The sequence below is a fragment of the Plodia interpunctella genome, chromosome 1, assembly GCF_027563975.2.
Source record: "Plodia interpunctella isolate USDA-ARS_2022_Savannah chromosome 1, ilPloInte3.2, whole genome shotgun sequence".
Classification (NCBI taxonomy): domain Eukaryota; kingdom Metazoa; phylum Arthropoda; class Insecta; order Lepidoptera; family Pyralidae; genus Plodia; species Plodia interpunctella.
The window spans coordinates 9,279,928-9,297,143 of NC_071294.1; the positions used below are offsets into that span (position 1 = coordinate 9,279,928).

The 17,216-nt window shown below is 37.0% G+C and overlaps 2 protein-coding genes across 2 annotated transcripts; one reads left to right on the forward strand and one right to left on the reverse strand.

Annotated features, from left to right (window-relative positions):
- Positions 1-2,109: 2,109 nt before the first annotated feature.
- On the forward strand, positions 2,110-5,908 carry Axud1 (AXIN1 up-regulated 1). Its single transcript, XM_053747785.2, has 2 exons — positions 2,110-2,576; positions 3,570-5,908. The coding sequence occupies exon 2, from the start codon at positions 3,576-3,578 to the stop codon at positions 5,826-5,828; it is 2,253 nt and encodes a 750-aa protein (XP_053603760.1). The 5' UTR covers positions 2,110-2,576; positions 3,570-3,575; the 3' UTR covers positions 5,829-5,908.
- Positions 5,909-10,113: 4,205 nt separating this feature from the next.
- LOC128674069 (protein FAN-like) lies at positions 10,114-16,940 on the reverse strand. Its single transcript, XM_053752366.1, has 13 exons — positions 16,616-16,940; positions 15,883-16,489; positions 15,612-15,683; positions 14,920-15,122; positions 14,465-14,708; positions 14,174-14,296; positions 13,759-14,020; positions 13,171-13,591; positions 12,919-13,007; positions 12,371-12,503; positions 11,196-11,403; positions 10,667-10,811; positions 10,114-10,374 (listed from the first exon to the last, which is right to left on the reverse strand). The coding sequence occupies exons 1-13, from the start codon at positions 16,627-16,629 to the stop codon at positions 10,274-10,276; spliced, it is 2,622 nt and encodes an 873-aa protein (XP_053608341.1). The 5' UTR covers positions 16,630-16,940; the 3' UTR covers positions 10,114-10,273.
- Between the last annotated feature and the right edge of the window lie 276 nt (positions 16,941-17,216).

Below are 17,216 nucleotides of genomic sequence, written 5' to 3' on the forward strand. Positions count from 1 at the left end.
GGATATTGGTATATTTACAATTGATCGGATGTGTAGTGAAACAAAAATCCTAATTGTTTTCCTATGCAACAATGATGTAATTAAAAATTTCTTTTTTTTTGTGTCTTAAATAAATCTTCCTATATCATCCCAAGCTACGCAAATAGGTTTCTGTGATATTCTGCACTACGCTGACTTTTTCAGTGTACTTACATATTTTTGTCACATGTACGATGTTATCCCATATACGATACTTGATAACTTTCTGTGAAAGTTCCTAAACCAAAATGAAAGCGTGTTGTAGGGAAACATAGAGCATCATAAGGAACTGGGCATATTCTCCTATATGTAGAGTCATCGAACGTACTACTTTAAAGTTTCGTCTAGTGTATTTTAGTATTATTTTCTAACGAGGTCTGCACTCTTTGGAATTCCAGTACTTATAAGAGGTATCTATATCTATCTATTATATATCTATCCGTAAACTTAATTTAATTCGAATCTGTTCTAAGAATACATTATGACTAAATTAGGTTATACAAGTTGACATGTATCAGTCTCATTTCTTCCAGACAAAATCACAGATCTATGTCAGTCATACTGAGGAAAGACCTTCGATACGACCAACGCGATATCTTCATCAAACAAATAATATTTATCAGGCTAATTAGTTTCAATGTCTTCAATTTTATTACGTTTCCACGTCATCTCAATAAATGACCTTACAATCTCAGCATTACTTTCCTCAGTTCAAGACACAAAGAATTAAAAAAAATTGTATCTTCGAGCTTTTTGTCATATCCTACGTAAATTACGGGGGGGGAGGGAGACAGCGCTATGGAGGCAACGTAGCTCGCTTTCACCCACGAAAGCCTCCTGAAAATATCTATTGATTATCGTATACATGTCGGTCGGTACGTACAGTCTGCCACCTCGCCCTGTGTTATGCTGGTTGCTCTCGAGTGCCAATTTATTTGAAGATCGTCGTGCAGCAGGAGGGCCCTCCATGCTATAGCTTGACGACTTCACGTGTCACCCCACCCACCAAACAAAACATTGCCAGTATTCATATACTACATAGGTGCGCGGTTTATAAATAGTTGTACAAGGACAACTATCTTGCGTATTGAGAGCGAATGTATATTTTTATACGCTGAGATATCATTTTTGGAATATGTAGGAGTAAAGTAACTAAATTTAAACCGGAAATGACTAAATTGCTGGATGATTGGTCCCAATGTCTTGGGTCAGTGGCCTTTTTGGCATCATTTCTCATTTTAAGACATATTTTAATAGACCTGTCCATAATACTTTAACATTATAGATAACCGCGGCATGCAATGTATAGCACTATGGCGCTGTGACGTCGACATACAGTTTATGTTGGTCGAGACTCGTACCCGCCGAGTTGGTTGGCCCAAGAGCAAAAGGTTGTGATGAGGGTTGCCCGCTTAAAAATACCACGATTTAAGGGTAAAATCCTGTTTTGGTAGCTACCAATTTATTATAGTGTAGAATTCGATGAAAGGATACCAAGTAAATCGATTACTCATAATTTCTTACGTCTCATGTAACTAATAGCTCTTTTACTTCTTATGATTTTTTTTTCCTTCCCAACCGGTCTTCCCTACAGCACAGTGCACAGCACAGTGGGTGAGTATTGTACCTCCCTAGGTAGGTACAATACTCACCCACTGTGCTTACAGTTGCAACTTGGATTCAAGATCGATGTTTAGTTTGTGTGAATTGTCCCTATATATTTATATTAATTATTATATTATATATTATAATACTTTACCATGTTAATATACACACTTCGAAAGTGGTAATTTTACAAAATCATTCATTTGATAAAATTTAATTTAACTCAAAATATAAAATGGGAATGGGAATACTGTTACCAGGCAGTGGTATTATTACATTCGCAAGAAAAGGAACGCGCTTGCGCGATCGAGGTGGATGAGTGCGGTGAGGGGGGGTTGCAAGGCCGGGCGGGGCATGCGGGGAGGGGCAACGTCACGTCGAACAACGCAGCCCTACCCGACCAAATTCTGTAGTCTGTACTCCACACTCCTAAATAACATATTCGTTGGCTGTTTGATTTAGTCGGCTTATAACTTGCCTGCGTCGCTCGAGTCGTCCAACGCGATTACTCGAGGTGAGAACTGCGAGATTCGTGTAGTAAAAGTGGCCTATCTCAGTGCGAGTGTATTAATGTTAAATTATTCTAATATTTTACGAGCTGGCGAGTGATAGATACTGTTGTTGTTGGTACTAAATGTTTTATTTCTACTGATGATAAAAAAGAACATAAAGAATGACGCTGTCAAAATAAACTGAAAATAAATAAATAGGGCTAAAATACAACGGCGTTTTGGTCGAACTGTGCTAAAATGAACCTTTAGTCGTGCGTGATAAAAGTGACATTATTTTATTTATTTCGGGTTTGATGACCGAATTGTGGAAGAAATTATGATTACATTTCGAAGTGATCGGTGATGAGGTGTGTGATCAGCCACTAGTTCATAATGGACTGGAGAGTCCGGAGACAAGTTTGAAGTCATTGCTGAAGTCGAGGCCACGGACTTTTGGAATAGGTGGGTACCGGTTTTTGACTATCATTTTGTTTGATTTATAATGCTGAGCGCTCGGACGGTGCAGGTGCCTTGCACTCCTTCATATACATACCTTAGGGAACCTACCCAACCCATGTTCTGATGCATACAAAATTGTTGTTCGTGATTTACTCTATACTTAAACATTTATCAGGACAGCCTTTAACAGCTGTTCGTTATCTACAAAGTTTCCTATTGGAGGATTTTTTAGAAATGCATTAGGTACATCATAAAGTTACATTTTTGTCCCTATTTAGCTAGGTACAACATATTTTCTCCTCGAAATGTATGACATCTGTAAATTAATAACTAATCTGTAAATTAATGCTTATAAGCAGACAATAAGCAGAGAATATTAGTAACAAAGATTCCTAGTTATTAATTAACAGATGTCATACATTTCGAGGACAAAATATGCCAACATGTAGGCCACTTCAGGGGCCATGTAGTGGCTTAAGATCTTTTACACCAGAGCGTGTAGACCAAATTATTTTATAGTTAGGTTTTTCAACGGCATATATTTCTCCAACGGTACAAACTTCGTTAAATTTTGAATGCCAGTCGCCATCTAGCGGCATTAGGTAGTATATAAATTTCGTCAGAAACCTAAATGGCTTAAATCTTTAAAACTCCCGACTAGGTATATGGATTATATATATGAACACCCTTATATATAATCCATATACCTTCTTAACATAGGTTTGGAAGTTACTATTGAAACTAAAGAAATATAGATAACTAAAGATAGCAAAAATGGAGAGACTTCCGGCTCCTTTTTAGAAGTTTATAAACGACAAAGATGGTTATAAACTGAATTATTAAATAGGTACCTACATCACCTGACAAAAGCACCTACATCCTACCCAATATCATTATATCGCATCGCATATTGCAGCGTAATTTGATTGTATAGGTCTGGCAAATTAACATTAACTTTAGAAAAATATAATAACATTTATTTATTTGTCATTGCAGATAAACATGGAAAGCCAAAAGCAAGAATCTACAGAATGCGTCGAAGAACAAGGACCAAATAGCAATAACAAAGACCTTTCTGAAGAAGTGAATAATGAACAGGATACGTTTTCTTTGAAAGAAGAAAAAAATAGTGATAGTGATGCTAACAGTGACGATCTAAGTTCTAACGATGAACAAATTAATGTAAATAGTAGCAGCAACTCTCAGTTTTATGAGGGTAGTGATAGTAAACTAGATTATGCTGTAAAGATTGAAGACAGCGATACATTAAGTGATATAGAGGACATAAAAACAGACACGGCATCTGCTGACAGTGAAGATTCAGCATTAGGAAGTTTACCTCCAGACAGTAATCCAAACGAACGAGAAGAAGATGCACAAGATCGCTCTGATGGAAGTGATTCAGGTATTGGGTCAGAAACAAATGAAGATTCCAAGCTACCAAGTTTCAATCTTGCTCTTCCTTGTGCCAGTAGTAGTGTAAATAATTCTTCTTGCAGTATAGAACAGAATACAGAAAGCCTAATTGAGGTTAAAAAAGATCAAGACAATCAAGATAATAATGAAAAAGATTCGAGTAGCCCCCAAGTTGATAAACCCATGAAAAGTAGTCTTAAGAGAAAACATGAAGATGATAGTGCTGAAGAGCCACAAATCAAGAGGAAAAAAGAGAGTATACAATTTGATAATGTTACTGTGTATTATTTTCCCCGTGCACAAGGTTTTTCTTGTGTGCCATCGCAAGGTGGTTCTTCTTTAGGAATGGAATGGCAACACACACACTCTGAAAAATTTACTCTATCGGAACATGCACTAGAACAGAGAAGACTTCATAGACAGATTCTGCAGCAATTAAAAAGTGAACGACACTCCATTCAAGGAGCATCACTATCTTCGAGTGAAGATAGTGATTCTGAAGAAGAAGCTAGCGATATATCTGAATCAGAATTAGATTTGGACAGTTACTATTTCTTACAGCCTATACCTACCCGACAAAGAAGAGCGCTTTTACGAGGAGCAGGAGTAAGGAAAATAGAAGCTTATGAAAAGGATGAATGCCGAGATATAAGAACATCGCGTGAGTTTTGTGGCTGTGCCTGTAAAGGGGTTTGTGATCCTAATAACTGCTCTTGTAGTTTGGGTGGTATAAAATGTCAAGTTGATCGATTGAATTTTCCCTGTGGATGCACTAGAGATGGCTGCGGGAATACAACTGGACGAATAGAATTCAATCCTGTTAGAGTACGAACTCATTTTATTCACACCCTTATGAGGATAGGCCTTGAAAAGAAAAATGAAGAAAATCAAGCGGTAGCTAAAAAGCAATGGAATGAAGCACATAATAGCAATACCAGTTCATGTGTAGCAAAGACTTCGTATGAAAGAGAGCGTTGTATGAGTCACGAAGATGGGATGTTGCGAGACGTAAATCTGACGCCAAGGGTGGAAGTCGAGTCCTGTGTTAATTCTGGCAGTTTTAATAATGTTCATTGTGATATGAATAACATAGCACCACGTGGAAATATGCAGGAAAATGTAGCTTATGGATACGCTAATGATAATTCAAAGCATAGAAATCTTAACGAAAATAATGTAATGCATTTTGATAACTCTAACAATCATCACGGCCACGCTGACCCTTACACATCCAGTATACTCCAAGGAAAAGGGCCGCCCTATTCTAACGTGATGGGTTTCAATGTCACGTCGAATAATATGCAAAGATATCCTTGTGAAATGAATTATTCGTACGACCAGCACACCGATAATAATCACCATTTTAAAGGCTTACAAAGTTTTTCTGCGTCTAGTTTCGAGGAATTCGCTCACAATTCGCACATGAGTATGTTCAGTCATTACGGCCATATGTATGTTCCAGATTATTTACATAAACCGAATACGAGCGGCAACGAGCACAATACACTACAACAATATCACACGATGCCGCAAAATCACTACGAATCATACAAGAATGTAGAGTGCGCAAGCACGGAGAGCAAAGCCGACGCTCAGTATACCACATTGATGACATTGCCATATCAAAATAGCAATAAACTGCAGACGGCAGAGAACGATGAGAATTGGTTCAGCCACAACACGTTGCTGAATTTAGAGCAATCGGAGCACGCGACGCAGAACACCGCCGACCTACAGACCTCACCCGGCGCCGCGGCTGAGCCCACTTCCACAGCGGAACCCACTGAAAACTTCGGAGAGTTGATTAAGAAAACTATGGTAGAGTCTGTTACTGTGTAGTTGAATTACTTGTTGTCTTTTAATTGTCATATTGAATTATCATGTTATTAAATTTTTAATTATATTAATTGGGAATTCGATGCGTTGATTTTTTTTGTGACCCCTAATTTAGCAAAGTACCAGTCAACAGGCGACTGAGACGCGACGGACACGTCGCATACCATTTCGTCACATTACTGTTACGGAAAAAAATAGTAGAATTTGAAATGATATATGTATACAATTGCATAAAATTTACTTTATAATAATTTATTTGTGCTTGCCATTTTCAGAATAAATAAAAAAAATACATAAATAAATATATTAGGACAAATCACACAGATTGAGCTAGGCCCCAAAGTAAGTTCGAGACTTCTGTTATGGGATGCTAACCCAACGATACTATATTTTATAACAAATACATATATAGATAAACATCCAAGAACCGGGCCAATCAGAAAAATATCATTTTCCATCATGACCCGACTGGGGATCGAACCCGGGACCTCTCGGTTCAGAGGCAAGCACTTTACCACCGCGCCACCGAAGTCGTCTAAATACAAATAAATACCTTGTTAGGTGTAAATAAATAAAATTAATATTTAAATTTTGTAACGCATTTGACTGAAATGTAAACAATTTCGCATAAAATATATAAAAACTAGCGGCCCGCCCCGGCTTCGCTCGGTTAAAACAATTTTTTTAAAATATGTTTCGTCTATCTCTGTGCCTTTCATCAAAATCCACCCAGTAGTTTTGGAGTTCAATCCTGACAAATTTTTCTCTACGATATTAGTATGGATACGGATATAAAAAATACTGACAAGGTATGTATTGAATCTATTTTGTAACCTATTACAAAAATAAGATATGCTATCGCGTCGGTATTAATCTGACGTATTTCATAACAGTCTTATTTTCATTTCCTGCTAAAAATGTATAGGTATCTTAAAGTAGCAGAATCATAGATTTTTTTAGTTACGTAATATTTTGACATTATTTTCTATAACAGAACAACACCATGTGACAAAACCATTAATTTTCTTTGGTAACCTAAATTGTAATCAGGTACTTCCATCAACAACATCAAATATGGGCCGTGACGACGTGGCCACTCCAGATTTTTTTTAAATAAAAAAAATACGACTACACACCGGATCTAGAGAAGACCACCGGCACCGGACACCCAAATTTGTAATTTAAAAAATACAAAATACATCCATAAAAGAATTTGTACACCTATGTATGTTACATTTTAACCTAGAACAAAAGCAGGAAGGGCGCGATGGGCGGGCGGTGCCACCCGCCTAGTACAGTCAACAGCACATCCACCTACCCAAATTCATTGCAAACTCGCCGCTATTACCACTTGATGGGTAACTTGATGTGCTGTTGACTATACAGTGTTTTATGTAGGTACATGGTACAGCTATAGTGCCTATAGTATAGGTCTGCTTGTGGTATCAGATTGTACGTCAGTGGCGTAACTATATTCTTGGGGGCCCATGCCAAAATCCTTATGGGGAAAAAAGCTCATTTATTTAGTTAATAGTTTATGTACATAGAGATACAAGAAAAAGAGAGACTAAAGAAATAAATAGGAAATAAGTACGAAGGTGCTACAATTTCTTCAGGCAGTCGAAAATAAAAACGTAAAAAATAAAAACACCGTCTTATAGAAATTATAAATAAAAAAAGTTTTTATTTAAATAAAATTGGCTATACACAATGATAATATAAAATACCTAAATAATAAACTACTTACATATAATATAAAATGATAAGGAGACGAAGAGAATTTTGTTTGTTTGTAATATCTTTATTGTACAAAGAACACATGTTAAAAGTATATGTAAGTACCTAATATATAACAAAAAGGTTTAAAATTTATTTATATATGGCTCAGATATTTCAGTGAAGAATCGCCAAACCTCAAAATGCCTGATGACCAACAAAAAATGGTCTTTCGTTAGCATGCGCGGAGGCGCCCTTGTGCCTGGGAGTAAGTTGGCACTGGCCCTGCAGTTACGTCCCGTGAGTATATAGGGTAGATATTTTATACAACCTGAGAAGAGCGAACGTAATGTTTGTTAACTATTAATAAAATATGTTTTTTTAAAACAAAATAGGTAATTTTCTTTTAAATTAATAAATAGGTTACACATTGATTATTTAGTCGAGATACGTGGATGGTAACTACTAACTATAAAACCATTCCGACGGGATAAATAAAATCTTTGAAGGCGGTTTGGTCTGCCCTATCGGAGTTGAATTTTTTCCCTTGGAAGAAGTTATCCAAATTTCGAAAAAACTGGTAATATGTTGGAGCAAGGTCCGGGGAGTACGGTGGATGTCTTAGACATTCCAATTGAAGCTCCTCTAATTTGGTAGCCGTCTGTTGTGCAGTGTGTGCTCTAGCGTTGTCGTGAAGCAACAATGGCGTGGAGCGATTGACCAGCCTCGGTTGTTTAGCAGCTAGCTTTTCCATCATAGTTTGCAATTGCTGACAATAACGCTTACAAGTAACTTTTTGGGTCAATTTTCGCTTGGGGCAGGATTTGGCTGGCTAGCCAGGGTCCAGCCATTGCGTAGAGAATCCACTTTTCATCACAGGTAATTATTTAATTTCAAAGCCCTTCATTATTAAGTAATGTAACGCAGCAGTCGACACGCGTTTGCCGGTTTGCTTCACTCAATTCGTGAGGTACCCACCTTTCAAGTTTCTTAATCTTCCCAATTTGCTTCAAGTGGAATAAAATAGTTTTATCACTAACACCGAAGCCTGAAGCTAACTCGGACGTGGTTTGCGATGGATGCGCTTCCACAATAGCCTTCAATTCTTCATTATAAACTAGGGTCTCCGGCCGTCCACGGGGCTTATTCTGCAGGTCGAAATTTCCAGAACGAAAACGTTGAAACCAAAAACGGACTGAGTTTTCTTTTGCGACACGACCGCCATACACATCATTAACCCTTCGAACCGTTTCCGCAGCACTGGTGCCACGGCGGAACTCGTACTCGTAAATAACGCGATACTTCAAGTTTTCTATTTTGTAAACTGAGTGACGCAAACAGAAAAATTAAAAGAATAAAACAAATGAATGACAGTTAACGAAACACAAATACATGTGTAAATAGCTGTATAACTTTGAATTTGTTATTCCTAACCAAAGAGGAGAAATTTGTGATTAAAGTGGCCAGTACAACAAAACGCCAATTTCATATGTAAGGACCTAATATTTTATTTAGGTAGATGTTATTCGTTTACTTGCCTATGGCATAATATCACCGGATATGGGATCCCCATTTCAAGAACTCGACAGTTAAAAATCTGCTAGGTACCTAGATGTTAGAATACTTTGTCTTCTTTTTTCTTTGCAAAGCAAATTAAAATCGTATAAGTACATTGTTTTGTTATCACATTCTCCACAGCAATGGAACATATGTATTTACTATTGATACTAAATGATAGGTAATAATTCCAATCTTGTGCAAATTTATCTCTTATTTGACCTTTAGCCATTTCATATGATACGAGGAAGGAAATACACAATTACTCATAGCACAATAATTTTCCCTAGGCAGTTATATAAATATAAAACATGTTCCGGTTTTAGTTTCAATTTGCTAAGTAGGTATTAGTGTAAACTAATACCCACTTAGATCATAGAGCCCGCGGCTTCGTCCGCCTTTCTTTCATCTCGGGTTCTAAGGAACCTATCGCGATGAATCTATCTATACCAGATTTTTCCGCTATACAACTGAGAAAACCGCGTAATTTAATTAGAAAAGATATATTTTACGAAACTTTTTTGTTTTTATAGTCGATCAAACGACGTCCATTGGATAAGAGCCACGCGCAATGAAGGACTTCAAAAACAGCCTAGACCAACGGCTTGACATCTTTTAATTTTATTTTACAGATGCTAAAAATATATATGCTTTGTATTTATTTGCATTTAGACTACCTCGTTGGCGCAGTGGTAAAGTGCTTGCTTGCCTTGAACCGAGAGGTTCCGGGTTCGATCCCCGGTCGGGTCATGATGGAAAATAATCTCTTTCTGATTGGATATTTATCAATATATGTATCTGTTATAAAATATAGTATCGTTGAGTTAGTATATCATAACACAAGTCTAGAACTTACTTTGGGGCTAGCTCAGTCTGTGTGATTTGTCCTAATATATTTATATTTATTATATTTATTTTATGCTTTATCTTGGACTATTCTATGACTATAATACGTGATGTTCAGAGTTAGAAGTGAAATCTAATGCCTTGAGGGTCAGTAAATAAAAAATAGAAGTATAATATACCATACCGTCTTTTATATATAGAACAGATATTTATAACATAATAAATTCTTTAAAGTTTGTAAAATATCACAATTTCGAAATGCTACGCCGCCGTCGCTAGTGAGCCGTGTTCCTGTAATACTGGTGTGTTGTGACGTCACGCCATGCGCGTCAGGACGGTCGCGACAACTGCCATATCTTTATCGACTTGTCCTTGCTGGCTGTGACCAGCGTTTGTGAAACCTCGTCGAAGTAAATGCTGCTGATGGCGTCTGGAACAATTTTGTTCACTTAAATGCCAAAAATATACTCATGCTGTTATCATATTTTACAATTTACAATGCAAAGTTTATAAACAGCGTTGTTTGTAATTAAAAATTTTTTATAAAATTATAATAACATTTTCAAAACAAGCTTTCATTGTATTGTCAGGGAGAACAACAGGTGACAAAAAATCATGTTCGTGCAGTAAACCGTAAAGGTGTTCCCTCGTGGGGAGCCACTGGCACCGCCGCTGAGAGCTGCTGTTGGTACTCCTACATAACAGACGTCACATCACAGTACCTGAGTGCGCGTGCCTGTCGCCGCTCTGCGCCACAGAGTGCAGGTGCCACTGCTTGAGGCCGCCGGTCGCCAGTCCCAGCCACAGCACGTCGCCGGCGTCCCAGCATAGCGCCGTCGCCGCCGCTTCGAACTGCTTTTGGTACACCTACAAGAACACTACATTATTCTCTTATAATTATATATATCCAGGACACTTTTGATTTGGACGGCTACGTATAGCATGTAATCGACGGTACTAACATGGTCGCGCACAGTCGTTCAAAGATCAGATACATTGAATAAAAAAATACCGTTAATATATCGATACTGCTGGATTCAATTGTCATATGGACCCATTATTTCTAGAGAAACTTCAAAAATAATGAATCCGAATAAAAAATGAAGCAATGAATCACGATTATATAATTATTTTAGACTTGTCTTTATTATAATTTAAAAAAACTTTTATTTTTGTATATTTCTCCTTTGTGGCATTAAAGAATAATTGTACTGTATATAAATGACTAGTTATAGATAAAACATGACTCACCGAACACAAGACGCCGAGATCAGTGACCCTCATATCGCCTTCCTCCCCGATAGTGACCATTCTGTCGGCAGAGGGCACCACACAAGCGCAGCTCACAGCCGAGCTGTGGACGGAGACCTTCGTGAGGAGTTTCCGAGTCGACAACTCCCAAATGAATACCTCGCCATCGCTCGTGCCTGCTAGGATGTCGACTTCCTGTCGCCGACGTCTGGAGAACGAAACGATATATCATAGGTGTTACACGGGCGCAATAAACGTTTAAATCCAGTATGTGCCCGGGCATAAATCCGTTTATGGATGAAAGCCAGTTGAAGATAGTTTTATGTCGTTCTCAAAACGACGGTTCTGAAGTGACTGCGACAAATAGATAAGAAAAAGGAACCAACCAATTTTTGAATAGCTCCATGGATTGCTTTATTAAATATTTTTTTTACAATTTAATATTTGACACAAACTTTTATTGTCGTCAGGAGATCCTGCATTTAATGCGTGACAAAAAAATAATGCCCGTGCAGTCAACCCTTGAGGAGTTCCCCACGCTATCCGAACCGATCCCGAGTATACCATTCGGTTATGTAAAACATAATAATGTATTTTCGAAAACTGAAAAAGGTATGTGGAAAACTACTGAATAATAAGAAATATGAAAAACCAAATCAGCCAAAGGCTTTCACCTAATTCGTCAATTTTTATTTTAGTGACATAGTTTTGTCAACTCCTATCGATATGATCTGAGTTAGGGAAAATATTTTCAAGTTCAAACACTGATATTAATTTATGCGAGACAATATTGGTAATTTTGAATAACGTACACACTGCTGAGTTCATATTTTAGCTATGTAACAATCAAAAGTCGAGTAATGACGAAATAAGCATAAAAACACACATACATTGTAACGAACCGTTTGCCCGTGGTGGGAATCGATCCGAAGACCTCCAGATATCAATACATAACAAATAATACAAATTTAAAATTATTTATTCAACTGGAATGGTGAAAAATTTACTTAAAACTAACCTATACCTATCTACCTAATAATAAACCTACCTAATACTGCAGACTTTTGGAAGTCTGCGCAGGAGCGCAGGTGATGAAGAAGCGGCGCAAACTTCACCGCAGGCGCAGCTTATTCTTCAAATAAATGTAAGTCTTACTTTTTCATGATAGAATTTACCTATATGAGAGTGAAGTGACGCCGACATCGTGGTCTAGTTCGGCTTGCAGCCCGCGCAGCGCCTGCCCCACCCGCCGCAGGCTGCCCCACGCGCGGGCCACGCCGTCCCATCCGCCGGACACCAGCACCCGTTCTACGATCACAGTCAAAGCATTTCAGTATTCATATAGTACTAGCGGCCCGTCCCAGCTTCGCTCGGGTAAAAACATAATATATTATAAGACTTCTTCAGGAATCATACTATCTATTGGTAACATTTTTTTGCCATTGCAATACCAAATAGAATGATGCTAAAATGTAAGTATCTAGTGGATTTATTGAGAGTAAATGTTATGACAGAAAACACTAATGGTTTGATTACTCATCCACAAATAACGAGGTCTTAAAATAGTAAATCCAAACTTTATTATCTGCTGTAACTCACGTGAGCGACATTATATTGATTATATAAACTACAATGTAAAGAAGCCTTAACAATGGCATTCATATGAATGGCAGAGAACATGTGGAGATTAGAGAAAAAAAAACTGTAACAAAAATGTACTAACCATTTTGTAACCACAACAAACAGCTGACAGAATCATCGTGAGCTCGGAAACTTTCTACTATTCTACCGTATTCCACGTCGTACAGATATCTGAAATAAAAAAAATAATAATAAACATATTGATGTCGATCTGTGAATTCACTACTACACGGAATTATCATTTTCTGAGTTTATTTATATTTATAAAAATAATGCTTACATATTACAAAAAAATAATTATATTCATTGTCTATACTACCACAACAATACTCACATCTCATTATCCCATGATCCAACAGCAACTGTGTTCTCATCGACCATGACGCACGAGCTCAATGGCGTCGTGCACAGAATGACGCTCCTGATCTGCTTCTTACGAACCGTATCATACACCTTCAGCGTCCCATCCTTCCCTACTGAAACCACCCTATTCCCTTTTCTAACCACGCACGTCACCGCTTCCCTATGCAGACGAAACGTGTCAACACATTCCATTTCATATGACGCATTGATTTGATCGCTTTGAGACAAGGATGGCTGTATCCGGTGGGTTATTCTCCGGACGTGCGGTTTGGTGAATAGTTGCTTGGGCACTTGTCCGAACTCCATGATTTGCACTTCGAGGGCGTGGCGGTCGTTCATGTCGCACACTCGCTCCAGGTCCACCGCGCCCTCGTAGCAGACGTGGTGAAAAACTGCGATACAAATTAAAAATAATAAAAATTCCACGTTATTTATATATTTTTTAGTTTTAGTTCTAAGTTTGGGGAGCCAACTTAACGCTTACCATTATTGATATATTAGTTTATTTTTTATTATACCTAGGAAACAATATGCGCTAGTGTTTCTTTAATCTACTGACCATTGTAAGCTTTAACAGCCTCCTCTCCTCTCTGTTTGTATCCGAAGATGAGATCTATCCACAAATGAAGATATTTGGACACATAATCAGACTCCAGGGCTTCCCTCAACTTAAGCACGAAGTCCTCGGGAGAACTGGCCCACGCAGGCAGAGCCACGTCATTCACTTTAGAGCCGTCGTGCCGCTCGCCGAAGTCGATTTCGTACATATTCAGTAAAAAGTCACCTTTCGCCTCTACGTCATAGAACTCGGGTACTAATTCCTGAAATTAAAGTTTTATCATTAAATAAAGTCTTCCTCCATACATGCTCCTTTCGGAACTGACTGTCAGTGGTGTTGAGTGAAATAGATATTTTGAAATTTGTGGGGAAAAAAAATGTAAAAGAAATGTTTACAGTAGAATTCTGTAATTTACCTTAAAATCAGACATATTCCTCAAACAGTTGTTGTACACATCCTTTACTGAATTGAACATCCTGTCGGGATGATCAAATCGCCCATTCTGCAGACACAACATGTACTGTGGGTATTTACGGACCTGCAATAACAGAATAAAGGTCAATTATTCATCATAATATTAGTCAATGTTCCTATTTAAATGCTAAAGTTACTTCTTTAGCATTTAAATAGAAGCAATAAAAATAGTAGAGTACAGTGTATTAAAATTAAAAACCAAACTGAGAAAATGTAACATTAAAAAACTTACCAAATAAAACAATACAAGCCCCGGCGCCGAGTAGTGTGATCCATACATAAACTTTGGCTCGCACATTTCATCATACCTTTCTTTCAGCCTCTCAAATCGGTCTGGGTTCAGGGCCCCCATTGGTTTAGACAAGTCTCTAAAAGTCTCCACTTTGCTAAGGTCCAATACCTCTGATACATAGTCCGAGATCACCCAGGGGAAAACTGGGTATTGTGTGAGATCATTCTTGCTTCTGTCTGCAAGGCTGGAAAAACATAAAACTAAAATTTTATTGTTATAGCACAGAAACCTTTTGCTCATAAAAAATTTTAAAAATTGGTGTTTAGCTTACCAAGTTTTACCTGAGAAAGTAAAATGAAGATTATGTAAGATTAATTAATCTTACAACATGACATACATTGTTAACAAGAATAATGTATTGAATAATAAAATTAATAATATCAACTTGAACTTACCAATTCAAATACATCAAGTAGTCATAATTGGATACAATGCCGTTTTGCCACTGTAAAGTCATTTCGTCAGTATGTACACTCTGAAGCCGAACATGAGGTGAATTCTCCAGTATCTTGTAGACCCTATCTCTGTCATTCTCCGACTGGAATGTCAGGTAGATGTGGGGCAGAGAGCTCTCCTCTGCACTGTATATCTCAAGACCCTAAAATAAATGTACATATTGGGTTTCTGTACCGTATACCTTATTTGAGTGAAACTGTAATTACAATAGGACTTATTTGAAGTTTTGAATGTAATAATAATTTATATATGATTTCTTTTTAAAGGAAAAGCAGAGGTTTGATTCTCACTCATACCAGATATTTTTCATCTCATTATTATTTTCAAAAAGTAGAGGACAAAAGTTTTGACAACAGAAAAACATTACTTATTGTATAGACTTTATTCTTACACTATAGCAAATATTTCTAAAGGATTTTAAAGGAACATTAGTCATCAATGTTAGTGAATGTTCAACATTTCAACAATATGCTTTTTAACTATGTTGTGCTAACTCAATCAGAAGTTGTGAATGAGGTTAATTTGATAAGACTGCTCTATCAGTGAACTACAATCAGAATGTGCCTGTTGCATTGTATGTTAGTTATGGTTAAATTATGTATGGAAATGTTCTTTTAACAATGATACATACAACTTGCCTTAGCAAAAATCTCCTTTTGTACAGTCTCTTCAAGTCGCTGAGCTTTAGTTTTAATATGGGACTCTGAAAAATAAAAATATTTTCACCTTCTTTTCTGCATTATAATAAAACATAATAAATAGATACTATGATCATAATCAATAAGGACTATATTGCAACATTCTATTATTTAAAAGAGGTAATTGGTTGGGAGTTCTCAATCTCTGTTTAGTTTCTATTGGTGTCATAAATACTAATATTGTTAAACCAGAATATAACTTACACTTTCAACATTACTAAAAGGTTGAAAATAAATAGTAGTGGGTGTAAGAGCCAGCTTTCCCTGATGCCTGACCAGAGGGGAAATTTTCTCAGCTTGTAGCTCACAAATGATTTCCTCAGTAAAATCATCCATCATCACAGGGTCAAAGACCATTCTCATGTACCGGGAATGTAGTATTGTGGCAACCATACTGTTGTGCTCTGGAGCATGTAATGTCGAAGCCCTTTGTAGCTGCTCCATTTGTGACAGACATTCTTCAGCTGATGCAAAATCAAAGAAAATGAAAAAATCTCTCTTCTCATAAACAAATTTGTATGGAGCCAAAACATTTTCTGCAAGCATTTCAGCATACTGTTTCATAGACACTCTGATTATATTTCTCCATTCTTGAGATCTGGGCTTAACAATAGATAATTTATCACAATCCTTGAACTGCAACTTCACAAGAGGATATGTCCAATCTCTTGGCTCGAACACCAACGATTTGGAACAAAGCTTCAGGCGACCTTGGCGTGCGTTTTCCTCACTAACAGATTCTTTGTCACTCATAATACATGAGAAGTCTTCAAAGTATATTTCGCCAGGCTCTAAGAGCAGCATTGAGAATCTAAACAAAAAACCAAAGAATTATCATTTATAAGACTTTTATGATACTGTAACGTTCTAAAATATGAAATACGATCCGTGACTCAAAGTGATACAAAGTGTATTGATGTAAATTAAAAACATTTACCTCGGCTTATCCATTATGACGAAACTTTCACTGACAATGTAAATTATTATCTTTTCGAAAATGATATATGGGTACGCATTAAATATGAACCATACTCTAAGCAGACAACCGTCATTACAACAACTAAAAGTCTATTTTTGATTTAGTTATTTCCTGTCCTTGTTTATTTTACTAGACAGCTACCTACCTAAGTAGGTACCTGAAAAGTGTTTTGTTTGAATAAGCTAGCTAGAGCGAGCGAGTAACTTTCTTTCTTGACATTGACAACTAAATAAAATGAAAAAAAACTTGACCAAATAGGGAGTACTACAACTGCACATTTATCCCGCCAGAGTATAGCACTGAATGTTAGGTACACAAAAGCTTTTACTATGTCGATTTAAAACGTTTTATTTTAGAGTACTTTATTAATCCTTTCATTATGTAAGCATTCGTTTGTGAAAATATATAACAATGTAGCATATTCGGGTGCCGATATATTGGGAAAAATCGTTTTCCATAAGATAAGAAATAAAAAAAAACTTCGAAAACTATGGGATACGCCTCACGCTGTAAAATTTTCGAGCCAGTGAACGGTCGAAAAGAAGCTCGGCTTTTTAAA